This window comes from Giraffa tippelskirchi, chromosome 8, assembly GCF_054371585.1.
Source record: "Giraffa tippelskirchi isolate mGirTip1 chromosome 8, T2T-mGirTip1v1.2.pri, whole genome shotgun sequence".
NCBI classification, from domain to species: Eukaryota; Metazoa; Chordata; class Mammalia; order Artiodactyla; family Giraffidae; genus Giraffa; species Giraffa tippelskirchi.
Genome location: NC_137282.1, coordinates 20676267 through 20695867, shown reverse-complemented (window position 1 = coordinate 20695867; position 19601 = coordinate 20676267). Strand labels below are relative to the sequence as shown.

General features: G+C 41.8%; 1 protein-coding gene across 11 annotated transcripts in view; it reads left to right on the top strand.

Annotated features, from left to right (window-relative positions):
• The window catches only part of DLC1 (DLC1 Rho GTPase activating protein), a 512426-nt gene that overhangs the window by 456127 nt on the left and 36698 nt on the right, over positions 1 to 19601 (top strand). For all 11 annotated transcript variants that reach the window (XM_081520934.1, XM_081520942.1, XM_081520939.1 and 8 more), the window contains 2 exons: positions 12171 to 12242; positions 18039 to 18120. In XM_081520934.1, the coding sequence (XP_081377060.1) occupies positions 12171 to 12242; positions 18039 to 18120 (154 nt within the window). The remainder of the gene's footprint in view (positions 1 to 12170; positions 12243 to 18038; positions 18121 to 19601) is intronic.

The following is a 19601-nucleotide window of genomic DNA, read 5'->3' as shown; positions in this document are numbered from 1 at the left end:
CCTAAAAAGCACAGTGCCAAGTGCCTCTTTTCCATGGCTGTGAAATTAGGAGGAGAATGCTTTTCTGGAGTGGATTTTCACAGTTGTCTGTGTATCTGATTGTGTGACCATTGTGTAGAGAGGAATTCCAGAACTTGAGGATAATTCTTACTCTTTTTAAGGAGGGTTGGAGGTGCTGTAGGGTTAAAATACATTTTTATAGGAATAGATGGCTGGAGGGAGTATGATCAGTGGTTTCTTCCCACCTCAAATTAGTCAGAAATCTAATTAATGTGAAAGGGGTAAGATTCCCAGGTGAGAAAGCCTCTTCCTGTCTGTTTGCGCTTTTCCTTGTGGGAGCCTGTGTTATTGTTAAGGATTATCATCATCAATGATAAGTACGTATAGTCCTGCTGGAACTTCTTTAATTGGGTCTCAACATTTTTTTTTCACTAGCTATTTCCTCCTTGCCATCGTAATTAACTGGGTAGGAATAAAGTCTTGTATTTTTAGCCTATACATATATATATGTGTATGTCTATATATGTATATGTATATATAAAAATTTTATAGTTTCTAATAAGCAACAGTCAGCCTTCTCTAATGTGGATACTCCTTTTTAATTTTTATAAGAAATGCATAGACTTTTTTGTTTTAAATACATAGACTTTTAACAGAATAGTAGTGACATTATGTGTGCGTGCTCAGTCACTTCAGTCATGTCTGACTCTTTGTGACCCTATAAACTAGCCCGCCAGGCTCCTCTGTCCACGGGGATTCTCCAGGCAAGAATACTGGAGTGGGTTACCATGCCCTCGTCCAGGGGATCTTCTTGACCCAGGGATCGAACCCACGTCTCCTGCGTTGCAGGCAGACTCGTAACCCACTGAGCCACATTATAGAAGTTAAAATGTATTCTTAAGTTTGCTTTCATTGTCACATGTAATCTTCATGCAACCTCACAAAGTAGATCTAATTATTTCCATTGCTAAGATGAGGAATCTGAGCCCTGGGAGAGAGTTAAATACCTTGCCTGAGATCACTTACTGTACATGACCAAGCTAGGATTTCAACCAGATGTCTGTGACTGTAGATTCCGGTTGTGGACATACATTTGGCAGGAGTAGATTCGGTTGAGGAAACAATATTTGGTGGCCAAACGGAGCCTTGCAGTTACTCCATAGTTTCCTTGTGCTGGTAGGTAGGGAGCTGTAATGTTAGGGTCCCAGGTTGACAAATGAGTGGTTTCTGCATCCCCTCTCAGGGGCCTCGTGAATGGAGAACTCAAGCCTCTGTCTTTAATATGTGGAGAAGGAGTTTTGGACACCATTTTCTAGTCTCTGTTGACTGTACTGAACAGTGCTTACTTCAGTGAAAGCACTCCAAAATGTTTCCAAGGGAAAGTTTTCTCCCAGAGGTCATTGGAAACATTTTGAATGGCATCTTGAAAAGGCCTACCTATTAGGAAATAATGTTCTTGGGCACCAAAAGGTAAAAACAGTATTCTTTTGCTGAAGTCAAGCCAACACACACGGTGGGAATCAAGTCTCTCTCTTAATCCTTCATTCTTGTTTTTTATGCTGCTACTGGAGTGAGTTTCACAGTGGAAAGTAAGCTCCTTTTCCATCCACACATTCTGCTTCAACCGAGTGGTCCTCTCCTGTCTTCCCCCTTCCGCCCCCCAGGAGAAAAAGCAAAAGCTAGCTGAAGGCTGAGGTCAGTGCATAGAGTCCTCAGATGCCTTTGACGCCTCCCATCCACATTTTGTTCTCTCCCCTGCCCCACCTCTGAGTGTCCTGCGGAGAGGGCTAGAGGCTGCTTCCTGCAGCTCGACAGAAAGGCGCCTTCCTCCTCCTTGCAAGAGTCTCCAGAGGATGTCTGAGGGACAAAAGTTTTCCACACCCTGAGTTCATAGCATTTCCCAGGCTGCAGCACTTAGGATGCCGGAGAGGAAGGGACCTGGGAGGTGAAATGGCCTGTAGCCCATGCACTCCCGCCCTGCGCTGCCTTATGTCACACTCAGATAACCAAGTAGATAGAGGATGCCCAAATTCTGCAATCATTTTCACCTGCCCTCCCGAGTTTGGAGAGACCATCAAGGACATCTCTTTATAACTCCGTTTTTCAAACTGTGTGACACCAAAAAGGGATCTTGTATGGCGCTTATGCGTTTGTAAAAGTCATTCCAGGGGAAATTCCAGATCTGTGCAAAGGCAGCCTGGAAAAACATTGCCTCTTCCCTGCTGAGGGGCAGCTGAGTTGCCTGGAAGTTCAAGGACTAGTCCAAGGTCATATGTGAGTTGAATGGAACTGGAGACCTCTTCCTGTCCCCTTGTGTAAATAAAACCGGGAAGCAACAAAATGAGGATTTTAATGTGTTTGTAGGAAAAACGTATGTTATAAAACCAGTAATGTCCTAAACTAAACATAAATACTTGGGTCACATTTTGACCAGTGGATTGTGTGTGTGGGGGGGAGCTGAATGTCGTAAGTAGTTTTGATGAAAATAATTCTTTTGCTCACCTAGAAGACAATAATACTTCTATTTCTTACACCTTTTGGTCAAGACTCAGAAAGTCAAATTGAACCCAGGCATGTCTTGGAGGTTCTGCAAGTTTGGTTCAAGACCACAAAAATAAAGCAAGCCATACAGATTTTTTGCTTTCCTTATGCATATAAAAGTTACATTTACATTATACTGTCACCTATTAAGTGCATAATAGCATTACATCAAAAAAAAAATATATGCAGACCTTCATTTTTAAAATGTTGAAAAAGTGGCCCAATAATAGACTTGCTTGACAGAGTTGCTGCAAACCTTCCATTTGTAAAAACTACAGTATCTGTGAAGTACAGTAAAGCAAGGTCTGTCTGTAGTGTTTCCTGTTTGAGATTAGACATAGGAGTGGCTAAAATCTGCTTGTATTAACCAGTATCTGCCATGTTTTTATTTTCATTGGTCTTTGATAAGGCAACTTGATGTTTCATTCAATTTTAGATTTCCTTTTTTTCTCTGTCAGGATGGCCTGTAATATGAGTGAATAGTTTCTGTACCATCCCTCACTATTCCCTTTATTTCTAACTTAAGGTTTTTGTAGCACTACAGTTTGTACAGTATTTTATCTTTCCTGAGCTATGATGCTGTAGAACTTAGGGCAAAAGCCACAGATTGGGGAGAGGTGCTTAGTGTTATAGAATAGGCTTTGCAGACATATGTGAAAGACTTGATGAACGTGTCAATCTTGAATGGTGGAGATAGGGAGGTAGGTGCTATTTTAGGTTTGTAACCAGGTATTTTTGCCTTGAAAAATAAGTTTAAAAGGAAGCAAATTATATAATCTCAAACGATCTTCTTCACTTAGTGAAAAAAATAAATGAGACTCAGAAAAACAAGGACCCTTAAAGTTGGTTTAAGATGGCTTCCTCTCTTGAAATCATTTTCCTAATATATCCAGTTATCATCTTTAAATAATTTACTATTTAAGAAACTACTTCAAATCCTTTTTCTTAGCAATAGGTGGTTTGAAATGCATAAATATTTGGTGCAGAATACTGGAAGAGAGTGTGTGTGTGTGTAGATGGAGGTGGGTTTTGCTCTGCCTCAGATGGCAATGAAGTAGAAAGATGTGATGATGTAATACCCATTTCCTTAACAGTTTATTTTCATTTAAGTTTGATTCTGTGTGTGTGTGTGTGCTGGGTAGTAAGTGCCAGTTTCTGATTCATTGGGAAATGATTTCTGTTCCTGGAAGCAATTGGATCAGCTCAAGCCTGGAGTGCCTGATAGCTCCCAGTTCTGCCTGAGCTTAAGTGGATACAAAGCTGTTTGCCTGTGCACGGAAAGGGCATATATTTTTTGATGTGACCTATGTGCTTTTTTCCTGGTTTGTGTGTTAAAAACAGTGTTTTGCAAACACTTGACCTCAGTGATCCCCAAAGGAAATTTTAACTGATTTGATTTCTACGTTGTTGGGGTCTGGACTCCTGTACCGAATATCAGGTGTGGGCTTGCCCTATGTGTCCCTTCTTTAAAGCAGAGCCATTTATTAAGTTGTCATCACATCATTAGAGAAAATGGGTCCCGCCCCCTCCTTTATATTATTTCTAGGAATGTTCTTTACTAGAAAGCAACGTATCTTCCTCCGAATCTCAAGTAGGAGAGAAAAAAAAACTTAAAAAGAGAACTCCCAAAACTCCCAGTTCTTACTTGTATTGAAAAACAGTCTAGTGATTTCAAAGTGAGGGTAATCTTTGTGGGCAAGACTGCTGTGTGCAGAAAGTTCTCTAACCAGGAGTGAGGGCTGGGGGGGTGGTGCCCTCTAGGACCGTAAGCAAATTATTGATAGCTAAACTTTGGACCAGCTTCCTTATTTGTAGAGAGGAAAAAATGGAAAAGTTCCAAGAGGCTTTACAGCCCCCAATTCACTGATCGAGTTGATGCTGTCAACTGAAACACAAATGTACAAGATCAATAAGCAAAGTAAAACTTTGATTTTTTTTTTTTTTAATTCAAGAGTTTTCTATGGGTTGGAGTGCTTTCTTCCTGTAAAGACTAATTTTAGTTTGAGGGCTGGAGTCATGCATATGCAAAAAATGCCTAGGGTTTTAAGTTCTCTGTAATATGATCATAGGCTTCAGGGAACAAATCTAGAAACTGATCTATTAGGACGCCATTCTTTCAGTGCAGGGACGCATATGTTCAATCCCTGGTCAGGGAAGTAGGAGCCTGCAAGTCACAAGGCAGGGCTCCCCCCTTCACAAAAAAAAGGAAACAAATTAGATATTTGAGCAATAAGCCTGTCAATTTTATACAGTTGATCAGTTTTTTGAGGGAAGAAGGATGTCTCTGTGTAATTGATAAATCTGGAAAATTAACAGATGGAACCTAATCTAAGGGTTGTCTTGACAAACAAGGGAAATGGGCATAAAGGAGTTCTTAGAGTCTGAAACTTAAGGAATTTGCACAGCCTATGGCAATCCCAGATTTTACAGATGAGGAAACCAGTCCAGAAGGATTGTGTTCTTAAGGCTACTTAACTAAGCAATGGAGTCTTTCCTGGACCTGTTTCCATGACCTGTTACAGGTCATATTTTGCCCCCTTTCTGTGGCGGATTATTAGTTGGAACTTGGGACATTTAGATGCAAAGCTCTTCTGTATCTGAGGAAATCATGTTGGTTGCTCATTGGGTAACCAGGCTAAGGAGATGCTTGTATCTGCTCTTTGGCATAACCTACTTTTCACTGCATACCTCCCCTTCCTCTGTTCTGTGTTACAGTAAATCGAGTCTGCTTACCATACCTTCACATGCACCTGTGCTTTGCCAGCTCTCCACTTAGCTTATTCTCTTTTATTCCCAATCTCCTGTCCTGCAATCCAGCCTTCTATAAAAGATCATACCCCTCCAAATAAAGGCTGAGCATTGAAACGAATGCCCAGTAGACCCCCTCCCTCCCCCGCCTGCCTCTCAATTCACACGTGTGTTTCCTTTGTCACGTCATAGCCTCCTCTGTACTATACGGAGGTTTCTTAGTTTACTTTTCTTCCTTCCTTCCTTCCTTTTTCTTTCTTTTCCTCTTTTCTTCTCTTTAAGAAAAAGCTGTGTGAGAACAGTGTATTTCAAACAGGTTGGGTTTTTTTTTTTTTTGGAGGTAACAAATAGCATTTTTTTTTTTCATTAAAAAAATGTAAGATTGCATTACTTATTGTAAGTGTTATTTGGGGAAACTTGTTTCAGTTTTATATGTGCTTATATACAAACGTTTGTGTACATGAATGCATGCATAGGTACACATATGCATGTGTGTGAGGGCCAATGTAAAATGTATTTCTCATGGTGGATCCTGATCTGAAAAAATTAAGACACTTCACTAGAAGAAAATCACATTGCAGTTTATTTACTTATATGGTATTTATTGAGCAACTACTATGTATCCTACACTGTTGGTGGTGCTTGGATATATCAAAGAGTAAAACAGGCAAAGAAACTGGCCTTTGGCGAGTTTACAGAGGGGAGAGACAAAGTAAACATAATAAACGTTTTGGGAGAAGAAAAGATAAAAAGCAGAAAAGGGAGCATGGGGTGGGTGAGAAGAGGCCTGTGAGGGTGGGTCAGTTAGCCCGGGGGCCATGGGGTGACAGGATGGAGGAAGGCGCAAGGGCACAGGGGCCACCATTAGAAGTCTGGCTCTCATCTATGAAATGGGGACTCTTGGGGGCTGCCTGGACAGGGTCCCTTGGGACTTAAATACATGGATCTCAGAAGAGCCCTTTGGAAGCCAGCTTATTCATAAGAAGAGAAGCAGCTGAGTGTTGTCAATTGTGAATTACCTTTGCCTTTGGCTTCCTGCTTCAGGGCAGCAACCTGTGTCTGATTGTCCCTAAACACAGCAGGCAGCTCAGACCGTGCATGTGCAATAAATAAATATTGAGCTAAGCGGGGAAGTGAAGGGTGATTAGCTGCACGTAAATGTGTGGCTGTGCTAGAATATATCTAAAGGTGGATTTGGGTCAGCTACTGGCAGGCCAGATGGCCCAGGAACTGAATTATATTGGCCGGTCTTGCAGAAGTTTCCTAACTGGTCTCTTTGAGAAGAGGCACAGCAGATGTTTAGAATTTTTTTCAGGCACCTGAGGGTAGGAATGTTGCTAGTGGCTAGTCATAATCTTTGCTGTGATTAGATAACAGAAGAGTTTAATAAATATTAACATATACATTGTGCTGTCTGACCTAGCCCAACTAGAAATTCACTTTACATAGGTAACTCCCAATAGCCAGTCTTTTGGCAGCGTGTGTGTGTGTGTTGAACATTTATTTGTATTAATTGCAAAGAGATAGGGGTTTAAGTCGTAGTTCTCAGTCAAATGTCAATGGATTCTTCTCCTTCAAACAAATGTAAGTGTGCTTCCAATGTGGAAATAGTAGTCTCTTGGGATAAACAAATGAATTAAGAAGTTTCTAGTAGGTGTACTCACTATCCCAGGGAAGGAAGGGGAGAGAGGTTGACAGGGTGCAGAGGGAGAATTTATCTGCAGCAGGAAAGATAGGAGATGCAGAGCTTGTGCATCCTGGGAACTGCAAGGAGTTCAGGAAGACTGGAGCAGAGCCTGCATTTGGAGGCCATGAGCAGAATGGCTGGGCAGAGGGCAAGTTAAGATGGCTGTGGGTCTGCTGAGGAGTCGTGTCTGAAAGGTAGTGGGAGTCATGGAGGAATTCTGAGCAGAGGAGTGAGATGATAAATCATATATTTCCTACAGACCGATCCAGGGCTCACCTACTCTTTGGACTAGGAGAGAGTTCATGAGGGCAGGGAGGAGTGAGGGTTATCAGAGAGTTCCATGGGAAGGATGCTAGGATACCCTGGGAAGAAAGAGTCTGGGATAAAGGAATATGAAGTAATGCTACCTGGTTCAGTAGTCCCTGATCCTGACTTTTACATTTACTTAGGAGCTTCTTATCGGAGAAGGAAATGGCAACCCACTCCAGTATTCTTGCCTGGAGAATCCCAGGGAGAGCGGAGCCTGGTGGGCTGCCGTCTATGGGGTCGCACAGAGTCGGACACGACTGAAGCGACTTAGCAGCAGCAGCAGCAGCAGCAGCAGGAGCTTCTTTAAAAAGATGTTGTCCGGGTCGTCTCTAGATAGAGAAAATGAGAACACTTGCGGGGGGCGGGGGACGGTTTAGAAGACTCCCCCAGGTGATGCCCGCCAGGACCCGGGCTCAGAGCCTCAGAGGTCAAGTGTCTGAGGCTGTGGTTTGCTCCTCTGCCCCCAAGAAACCCACTTGCCAGGGAAGGTGGGCCTGTTGGTGCCCAGCTGTATGACAGTCCTGTAAAGTGGGTGACCTGAATGGAGGTAGGAGAATTGATCCTTTGAAGTAATTCTTCCTTCCATTTGAAGGAATTTTTGTGACCGGCGTTAGGAATCTTAGTTTAGATCAGAAAGCAGCGCCCGCCTTCACACAGCCTACGTGCTTCTCCGCGGCTGGTAAAGCATCCGCGTTTCCATGGATCTGTGCCCGCAAGTCTGCCCGCGTTGGGGGAATCCGCGGAATCCGGAACGTGCTTGAATTTTCTTACATTCCTCCCGATTCCTTAGAATTGTATTTAAGAGATGCATTCCGTGGAGCATTTGCTTTGAGGCCTGATTTTTGAAAGCGCATGGCAAATCGCAAAGAAGGCAGGAAGCACGAGGATTCCCACCGTGAAGACAGAGCAGACGGAAAGTGGAAGTGCTCATATCCTGCTCAGACCCGACGATGTTGCTCAACCGCTGAGATGGCGAGTTCAGCGGAATGATGACGGGGTTGGGGAATTTTTGTCTAACTTACTGCTGAGGGGTGAGGGGAAGCTGGGGTCACCCCATCATGCCAGGAAGTGTGCAATTACGGCCTCAAGGTTCCCAGTCAGACACCAAAGGTTCTCCCAAATCTCATTCGTCTAACACAAGTCATTACTGACTTGTGGCTGGTTACTGACTAGAAGCTGGTTCTAGTAAAAATTTCCTATTTCTGCCTTCACACGTTTGTCGGTTGTTGGCTTAGAGTAAACCGAGATCTAAACATGTCATTGTGTTTCCACTGCATTTTCAGTTTCTGATGGCACCTTTGCCTGATGGGGAATTTTTTTTTAAAAAATTGTCCTGAGAGCCGGTTAGACACCTCCAAAAACAGGCACAGAGGCAGTCAAAGTGACAGTAGTAGTGCAGCATTCACATGGTTGGCTTAATATTTTTTACGTTGTTCATTGATACATTTTTTTTTTTCCAGGGAAATCGGGGTTGCTGATTTCTGCAAGTCTTTGCTCTCTGTCACACTTTGGCAATTGAATGGAAAGAAGTGGTTGTTTCTCCACTTGTTCCCTCATCTTCATATCTTAGGGATATTCCCAACTCACCTGTTAGAATCAATATGAGGAGTCAGAGAATTCATACACCTTAAGTGCTTAAACGGGGCCTTGTACACAGTGAGTGCTCAATAAAAGTTAACCATTGATGGAACTGTTGAGAGGCATCTAGGAAGACTGCCTAGAGGAGGTGACACTTGGCCGAGGCCTTGAAGGATGAGTAAAATTTGATAATGAGAAGATGGGAGAGTATTTCCCACCAGAGATGTGTTGGTGGGGGTGAAGAAGGACCAGGTTTACTTTGGCTGGGGTGTGGAGCAGGTACAGGGAGCTGAACAGTTCCATGCCACATGGAGAGCCTTAAAAACCCCAGGGAGATGCCTAGACTTGTTTTCTAAGCAGTGGAGCAGGAGCTCCAGGGAAGTTTGTGCAGGAGAGACAAGATCAAAACTGTAATGTAGGAAGTTTGATGAGGCAATGTTGGTGGCAGGAGTCTCAGGAAAGAGAACAGGAGACCTGGAGTTTTAGTTAGGGCAAGGGTGGAAGTCATGGCCTGGATCAGGAGGGAACTAGAAAGGGTAAATCCCTACCTGACCTGGTTGTAGACATGGGTTCTTTTCATATTAAATAAAATGGATCTTAGATCGTTACCATTTTCTCTTGGTAACTGAAGAGGGGTGAGAGTGAAGTCAGTAACTATCCCATTTATTAAAAAATCAATGACAGCTTTTTACAATTTTTCTAATTCTGATTTCTATAGAAGCAACAGGTTCTCGTTTCTTATGCATCCTAAACTTTCATGAGTGGACATTGTTAAATGTAAACTAAATAGAGGCATGTCTGTTTCCCATGGTTTGATATCTAAAAGAAAGACATTCTCACCTATATTGGGGAAAGGAAAAGGCAGGTGAAATTACTGATCTCTGTAGTTCTTGAAGTGCTGCTTTTTAACCATTGTAAGGCTTCCATTAAATTATCTGTGCAAGATGCAAACCTTGGCCTATTCACATCCTTTCTTTCTAACCAACTGGCCCTAAGAAGAGTGGCTATGTGAACACAGCTTTTTAGATCAATTTTTGGTCATTTGGGGGCATTTCTTTTTCTTAGTGGCGAGAAGTGAATAAGAGTGACAAGACATCAGTAGGCATTATGTATTCCTGAAGTCGTAAATTCCTGAAGTGGCTTTAAATGAGTAGGCTCGGACAGTAAAGAATCTGTCTGCAATGCAGGAGACCTGGGTTCAATCCCTGGGTTGGGAAGATTCCCTGGAGGAGGGATGGAAACCCACCCCGGTATTCTTGCCTGGAGAATCCCCATGGACAGAGGAGCCTGGTGGGCTACAGTCCATAGGGTCACAAAGAGTCGGACACGACTAAGCGATCAAGCACAGCACATATGTGAAAACACTTTATGATTTGTTAAGTATTATATAAATAAATTTAAATGTTCTTTAGAAAAAATAACGCCATACATCTTTCATGCCTCTTGGCAGGAAGCCATTTTAATAAGAAATCAGGAACATGTTGTAAATAGATGGTGATGCTGGCTGGAGAATTGTGTCCAATTAAGGCTTGTGTGTGTGCCCTGATCTGATATCATGTCTGAATATAGTCCAGAGAAGGTAGATGTTGAGAATTTCTGGCTATTCACCACTTATTAAGTAAAATATATAGAAAGCAAATACTTTTACTTTTTAACAATCTATTGTTTGACATCTAGCAATCTATTCAATGGAAATAACCTCTAGACAGTAGAAGAAGCAAGATATTTAAAATATTTTTAAAAAACAAACGTTTAGCTTCTTTCCTTTCCATGTCTATCTTTGTGCCATGGCCATGGGGATAGAGAAGAAAGTAGTTTCCACATCTTTTAAAATAAAATGTTGAACTTTTATATGTTTTTCCAGCAATACAAATTTTCTGGAAAATGTTTATTTTATGATTTTACTTAAAGATTCTTTAATTCCTTACTGAGATAAGGTATAGATATAAATACAAGAAAAACTGTTAAGTGCAGATAATTCTCATTGGACAATTTGATATATTGTTTGATTCAGTATAGAGACTGAAACTCTTCAATGTCAATAGAGTGACACGTTCTAGTCACTTTAGCCTTCAAAACCCCAAGTTCAGTCCTGAATCTTGTGTTTTATGATGCTACTTTCATCGCCACACTGAAAAGATTCATCAGAGTAATAAACCTTGCCCTGTCTTTTATTGCTTCTCTGCTGCCATAAGTGGTTTTGTTTGGTATTAACTAACTTATCAGAAGATAGTAGCAGGCTTTTTTCTTTGGCATGTTCATTCAGTAAGGCCATTCTTACTTGTTTTAATGAATTTGAGTGTTCTCAATTCTCTTTTCTCTAAAGACTCAAAGAACTCATGAAATAATAAGTCAAAACCTATTGCTCTAAAACAATTAAGTTACTGGACAAAAGTGAGATATGTATTAAAGTGAGACATATATATATTTCTCTCTGATGGATTATCCACCTCCTATCTGGCTCAGAGGAGAAAAGTATAACGAACATTTGAATATGGAGTAAATTAAGCAATACTGAGACATTTATAAATGAGTGAATAGCCTTACATGCTGAGTACTCTGAGGATCTGAGGAAGGTGGGAAGAAGGGTTGAGAGAATATTTTTCATGCAAACTGAGAAACTAATGACTGTGCCCCTAACTCCTCTGTGAGTCAGTTTAACGGCATCGTAAATAGGGCTTCAGTGAATTTGAACACCATGTCAGTTGCTCTTGGCCCTAATGTTTATCCGTACTGTCTATAAGATGTTAACCACGGGGTACTAGAAGCTGTTTTGAGCATTTCAGCCTGCCGAGACTGTGGGATTTATCGACTTAGTGCCCTCCAGAGCCTCTCTGCTGCCTGATAGACCCAAAGAGGCACCTTCACAACACACAGGCCGCTACATGCATCACATCGGATCAAGTCAGTTATCTTCCAAGGTGTCAGATGTACTTGGTGGCCTTCTATTGATATGAAAAGTAAACCAAGTTAAGCCACCCAGACCTAAAATCAATTATTTAATCCTCCTTTAACTTTCTCATGATGCTCTGTTTTTATAATTATTTGTGACCAGAACACAGAAGCAGCACAGAGGGACTTACTGCTGAGACTCCATTTTTGTTTCTTAAAGGAAAGATGGATAATTATATCTATCTTTTAAAGTCTGAAAAGATGCAAAAATTTTAAACTGCTTGAATAAGTGGATCTTGGTTTTTGCTTATCCCTTCTCAACAGGGAATTATATAACAAAACCAAGGTATATTAAGGAAGAAGAAGCAGAGTTACACATAGCTAACATGTTTGTCTGTCCTCTCTTCTCTTCTAGAAATCGAAGCCAAAGAAGCTTGTGATTGGCTCCGAGCCGCAGGGTTCCCCCAGTATGCCCAGCTTTATGAAGGTAAGCTGGAAGCGCCATTCTTTTTTTTTTCATTTTCATTTATTTACTTTTGGCTGCACTAGGTCTTCGTTGCTGCTCACAGGCTTTCTCTAGTTGCAACGAGCAGGGGCTACTCTCTAGCTGTGGTACGCAGCTTCTCACTGCGGTGGCTTCTCTTGTTGCGGAGCACGGGTTCTAGAGCACAGGCTCAACAGCTGTGGTGCACGGGCTCAGCTGCTCAGCCACATGGGGGATCTTCCTGGCCAGGAATCAAACCCGTGTCCACTTCATTGGCAGATGGATTCCAAACTCCTGGACCACCAAGGAAGTCCCACGCCATTCCATTATAATGGCCATAAGCTTATCCTTGGTATATGATTATTATTGATCTGTGACTTATTTTCAGACATTTTATTATTCACTTGAATATTTCATGAAGGAAAAAATATAGCAAGCACCTAAAACCACCACCACTGAAAAAAGCTAGGACCTTGATAATAGCACACCTACCAGTCTCCAGAAGGCAATGGCACCCCACTCCAGTACTCTTGCCTGGAAAATCCCATGGATGGAGGAGCCTGGTAGGCTACAGTCCATGGGGTCGCTAAGAGTTGGACACGACTGAGCAACTTCACTTTCACTTTTCCCTTTCATGCACTGGAGAAGGAAATGGCAACCCACTCCAGTATTCTCGCCTGGAGAATCCCAGGGACAGCAGAGCCTGGTGGGCTGCTGTCTATGGAGTCGCACAGAGTCGGACACGACTGAAGCGACTTAGCAGCACCAGTCTCCTGTCACTCTGCCACCCCCTGGCCAAAATAACCATCATGCAATAACACACACACACACACACCTGCTGCTGCTACCGCTAAGTCGCTTCAGTCGTGTCCGACTCTGTGCGACCCCATAGACAGCAGCCCACCAGGCTCCCCCATTCCTGGGATTCTCCAGGCAAGAACACTGGAGTGGGTTGCCATGTCCTTCTCCAACGTAGGAAAGTGAAAAGTGAAAGTGAAGTCGCTCAGTCGTGTCCGACTCTTAGCGACCCCATGGACTGCAGCCCACCAGGCTCCTCCGTCCATGGGATTCTCCAAGCAAGAGTACTGGAGTGGGGTGCCACTGCCTTCTCCGACACACATACCTAGTAGTAGCATTACTGGGTAGTTGAGAAGATGTACATGCAACTTTATAATGCAAGTTTTTGAAAAGTTTCTGTACTGATTCCACCCCTCCCTGTAATATAAAAAGATCCTGTGTCTGTACATGCTCTCAACCCTTGACATTGCCAGACTTTAATTTTTGCCATTCAAATGGATATAAAATGATATCTTACAGATTTTGACTGCCATTTTTTCTAGCTATTAATGATAAGACACATTTCTTCATGTCATCTGGCCGTATGTGTTTGCTCTTCTATGAAATATCTGTTGCCCATTTTTCCCTTGAGTTGATTGTGCTTTTCTCGATCATTTATAAGAACTCTTTATTATAACCATTAAGGCTTTGTTGGTCATGTGTCATAGATATGTTTCCCTACTTTGTCATTAGACTTTTCACTTTTCCTTAGATTGTCGTTTGATCACTATTATTTCTCCTAGGTTATTCAGTTTTTAATTAAGAAAAAAGTGGACCTTTAAAAAAAAAAAAAATCAAGATCTAGGCTGACTTTTTAGTAGCTTCGCTGGTAGCTCAGACAGTAAAGAATCCATTTGCAATGTGGGAGATCCGGGTTCGATCCCTGGGTCAGGAAGATCCCCTGGAAAAGGGCATGGCAACCCACTCCAGTATTCTTGCCTGAAGAATCCCATGGACAGAGGAGCCTTATGGGCTACAGTTGATGGGATCGCAAAGAGTCAGATATGACTGAGCGACTGGCACTTTCACTATCAGCCTGGCTTTTTGCTGGTTCTTCATGTCTTCCTCAGCACCCTGAGCGTCACTTGGATGCTGAAACAGGGTGCTGAGCACCCTGAGTCTCGTTCATGTCTTTGGCAGCCTGGGGTGGGCAGAGCGTGCTCTGTATAACGCAGGGGGTAGAGGTTGTTCATTCAAACGGGAGGCTTATTCTTATTGCCAGGTGTCTCTCATTCATCTGTCTGACCATCTATCCATCCAACCATCCATTCAGCTAATCAACAAGCCAGTATTAATTCTGCACCATCAGGGGTGCCCACCACTTTGGTAGATGCTGCAGATTTTGTAGAAATAAAACAGTTCATACTTCAAAGAACACCACTAAGGGGTTGCCAAATATTTCAAAAAGCAAGCATAATTTTGGTTGATTTACACTGAAAGAATACATCTTTTTTCACCACTTAAGAGGAAGGAGATGCTATGAGACAGGCATTATGTGACAAAACTGCCGAAAGAGCCAGGTTAAACGATATCATTTCAGTCTTTTCACCAGGGGTGTTCAACTCTTCTCACAATAAATAGTGATTTTAAGACATTTCTTTTGCTCTCCCATCCTTCTAGGATGATGACAAGCAGGCTGCTTCCTGTAGCGATGGCAGTGGGCTATCTCTTCTATCTACTGGTCACCAGCATTCTTCTTTAATAAATGAACAGAATGCCATGATGCTGGGAAAGACTGAGGACAGGAGGAGAAGTGGGCAACAGGGCAAGATGGTTGGATGGCATCACTGAGTCAATGGACATGAGTCTGAGCAAACTCCAGGAGATAGTGAAGGACAGGGAAGTCTGACGTGCTGCAATCCATGGGCTGACAGTCAGACACAATCTAGCAACTGAAGAACAACAAGTGCTAAGAATGGATACAGTTTGTCAGCTTGGAGGTGCTCTCATGATAAACAGGCTGCATTTTTAGGAAATATTTATTTGGCTGCGCCGGCTGTTAGTTGCAGCTTATGAGATGTAGTTTCTCCACCAGGGATTGAACTGGGCCCCCTGCATTGGGAACATGGAGTCTCAGGCCGTGGACCACCAGGGGAGTCCCCTTGTAGCAGGTTGCACTGAAGAGGGAAATGGAGGGAGTAGGGATGCTCCCCAGAAGCAAACTGGGGAGAAACCACAGAGATCATTTTTATATCCCTAGCTCACTCTGCTAACCTAACTCATTACTTCATTAATAATGCCTGCTTTTCCTCTTTGTAGCCCAGACTGAATGTATGATGTTTCCCCATGAAGATGGGTTTAAAATTATATTATAATTAGACTATGTAGAATATCTTACTGTTCCTCCATTTCAGAGAATATCTCCAATTCCTTTTCCTTCTTCCTTCCTTTCTTTCTCTCTTTTAAGGTGTTTATTATGTGGAGTTGCTTATCGTTCCTGTAGGAGAATTTTGACCTGTTACCATTTACTTCACCTCTGTCTCTCAGTAGGGCTTTGGAGGGGGTGGGGGTGGGGGCGGCCCAGCATTCATTGGATTTTCAGTTCACAGCTCTACTGGAGATATGGAAAGATAATTGCATTTGCAGTGGCGCTAACATGCTTGTCCTTTTGTTCTCCTGTTTAGAAATTAAATTTCCTTCAATTATGTCAATTTTTACTGTTGATTTGCTGCCAAGCAGCCCTTTCTTGTGATGTGTATCTTTGCTGAGATCCTCTTCCGGTCTCTGCTTACATCTTTCCAAATCCTAAGAGACAGACTATATTTTCACAAGTAACATTTTGGGGGTCCCTTGACGTTTATAAGTCTTTTGAAGCCTAAATGTACTTTTGAGGTTGTACTATACATTGTTCTAAGCGTTTATAATTTCCCTCCTTTGTCCCGCCCCTATGTGCAGGGCAGGTACACACATACCACATACCACCACACTCGTTCCTTGATTCCTAGCTTTTTTTGGTCATTGACAATATATACATCCTACACTTAAACCCAAGCTGGAAGTTTAAATCCTAACCTGAAGAACTCTGAGAACTACTGAACAGCAACCAAAAGTAATTATTTCAGTCTTCTCTTGCATTTAGTCCCTACTTTTCCTAGAATTTCTTTTTTAAACAGAATTTTAAAGTTAATTTGGGTCAGGATAGTAATCTAAAATATGGCTCTGGGCACACTGAGTTAGAAATTGCTAAAATAACAAAGTTGCTGTCGCAGATGCGCTCAACAGGCGTGTTAACTTTATGATTTACATGTATTAAGTATTACAAGCATATTCTTTAATATAAGCTCTGTCCTTTAATACTTAGAGTGCATGGTGTCTGTTCAAAGTGAAATACAGTTGCCACAATCTTCAAACAGCTTTATAATCTGCTTTGTGTCTATTTACTAATAGTTTACATTCACTAGAAGTCTTCTCTCTTATTGCTGCTATAGTGGTGCCGCTAATCATTTCCCTAATCATTTGGTCTATAAGGTAATGAAGAGAGGTAAATCCTCCAATACTGAATTTTACAAATTTCTTCATGAATCTTTAGACTCTAGCTATTTCATTGGTCTGTCTGTCTTACCATTCAGAGAACAGGATCACTAACTTTAGCCTTCAGAAAAAAGAATAGACCACGACACTCATTATGTTAGTTTTCAACATTAGGGGGAAAAAAAAAGGTTTTTATAAGTATAATCTCTGGAAAATTTGATGACTGAAAATAAGGAGCTGGATACTGTCCTCTAAAACCAATGATCATAGGTTAGAAGCCATAAAAACATAACGAACCATCATGTGCTCCCACGTCAACCCCAGAACTAGAATACTATTAGTTACTTGTGTCTCCAGAACTACTAACAGCCGTGTCAGTTTCCCATTGCAGCATTAGCCATTTGGGAGGCCAAAGGGATCTTTAGGTTCTGTGTATTCTGGTGTCCTGCAGTAGCCATTTGGGAGGCCAAAGGGATCTTTAGGTTCTGTGTATTCTGGTGTCCTGCAGTGCTCTTATTTTGCCCATTCCTGACCCAAAGAGTTGCAAAGAAGAACTCTTCCTCATGATATTTTACAAGCTTCTTACTAGGAAGGCCCATTATTTACCTTAATAGCTTGGAGCACCAAAGAGGGATCACTTGCTCTTCTCTAGTGGCAGTTCCAGACCTTTGTCATTTTCCATGGAGGCACTGCTGGTCTGCTTCCTCCCTACTCTTCCTGGATGTATTGATCAACGAGGAACAGAAAAGGGAATTTTTCCATTGAGTTGACTCTTCCCTTTCTGCTTTTCGATTTTGATATAACTTAATATATTCTTAGAGTAGTGAACTCTTCTACAGATAAAAGGATTTGGGATCCTGTCGTTCTACATCAGCTTTAGAGCTGGCCTTTTGTTTCAGGGGGATTTATATAAACCCCTGGAAAGCCATACGGAAGTGCTAGTATTTGTTTAAAAATAGCACATCCTGAATTCTCTTTAACTTTTGATGTCATGCAAATGGTTGGATTCCATTGACAACCACTGTTGTTCTCTAGATCTTTCCTTGGCCTGGTTTTCTGTGACCTCTTCCCTGATCAAATGCGAGCGAAGACACACATGGCAGGGGGAGGGAGGAAACAGCCATATTAGAAGGGAGCATCCTGGTATTCATTCTGGTTTAAATTATAATCTATATAGCAGGTCTGTTGACTGCTGATTTGTTTAAAGGTGAAACAGTGTTTTGAACCACTTATCTTTGACAACAGATACTTGAGTCTGCAGACCACTTGATACCCAAGCTCCTTTAGGACACAGAAGATATTGTCTTAAACTGCTTTACATTCCCATAGCACTTGGTAGGGAAGGAGGTAGCGTGCGCATAGTAAGTATTCAGGAAATTATCTTGTTTTTGAGGGTTTGTTTTTTTTTCTCTCTCTCTCTCTGCTAAACTGGGCTAGATTGGCAAGAGTCTGAATGCTCAATAAGTATATTTGTTTTTATTTTTCTTACAGATCTTCTGTTCCCCATTGATATCTCCTCAGTCAAGAGAGAGCATGATTTTTTGGACAGAGATGCTATTGAGGCTTTATGCAGGTAAACAGAAATGTTTTGAGTGTTTTCTTTCTCTTTTCTTCTTTTTTAAGAGCATAGTATTTATCACTGGGATGAGTTTGCTTTTGTTCTAATTATGTCAGGTGTCTTTTTCTTTTTGGCCACACAATCCTAGTTCCCCAGCCAGAGAGCAAACCCACGCCCCTTGCAGTGGAAGCACGAAGTCTTAACCACCGGACGGCCAGGGAAGTCCCTATTTATGTCAGGTTTTTGAATAGTATTTGGAAATAGAGATTTACTTCCTTATGAATCATAGGCCTTTTAATTAAATTAGTAACTTCCTATTATTTAGTATTGCCATTAAAATAGCACTGTCCTAGGGCCTGCTCAGTACCATTCCATATTTGATACCATGTGCTTCCTGAAACAGGTAATGTTCAGGCGGTTTGAAAACCTGGAACTGGGTTGTTGTTTTTTTTAAGGCAGTATAGTTGACTGCTCAGCCCCACCCAGGTGTCCTCAAAGAGTCAAAGCTGCTGTTGAATGGAAGTAACACATTTAGAGGAATCAGTGGACGTGGGGAGGGGGAGACTACGCCAAACTAGAGGCAGGAAGACCATGACTTGAATTCCAGGAAAGCATCTCTGAACCTCTTCAGCTTCCCCATGTACACATTCATAACAATAGGATTAAATACGGCTATAAAATAACTCAGCACAGCCTTTAACAGAAAGTAGACAGGCAGCAAATGAGCACTGATGGGAAGTGTGAGAAAAACTGTCAGAAACCCTTGTTTGTGGTGCTGGTGGATTTTCACACTGAGGAGCAGCTCGCAGGCTTTAACGAAGTGGAAGTGATAAAATACCCAGCAGACGATGACAGGACACTGATAATCCTCTCCAGCTCTTCAGGACATATTATTCGTTTTTAAGCTAATCATCCTTGTAATTTTTCTCAAAACCTGTAAGCCATCAAAGGTGAATTCTGAAGAGAAAAAGATCATACACAGACTAATTCACTTGTTGATTTGGTTGGAAAATTAGTTTTCTTATAATTTCGGTATTACTTTTAACTTGGAAAAGCATCATTGAGGTGGAATGGCACCCAGGATGTATTTCCCTTTTACAGGCAAAGAAAGCAATTGTAGCTCTGTTTTCTGCCTTTCTTATGTCATCCAGTGGTTTTTGAAGCACCTAACTTAAGCAGGAGTTTAGGGAAAGACAAATATGGTATTTACAATGGAGTGTGGAATAGACTAGCTCTCCTGGCTTCAGAAAGAAAAAAAAAATGCCACATTAACCACAGAAACACTGTCACTTTTCAAATCCAATTGAATGACTGCTTAGAAATGCCCAGGGTATGTAGACACTTTCTGAAAGGAACTTGATTCCACCCCTACCCCACAGAGTATATAATATCATAGCTATGTCATCTGTAATGAAAAAATGTCCCCGACGCAGTTTAGGAGGGAAGGAGACAACATCTGGAATATAAATTACTCCAGACATTTTTTAAATGTTTCA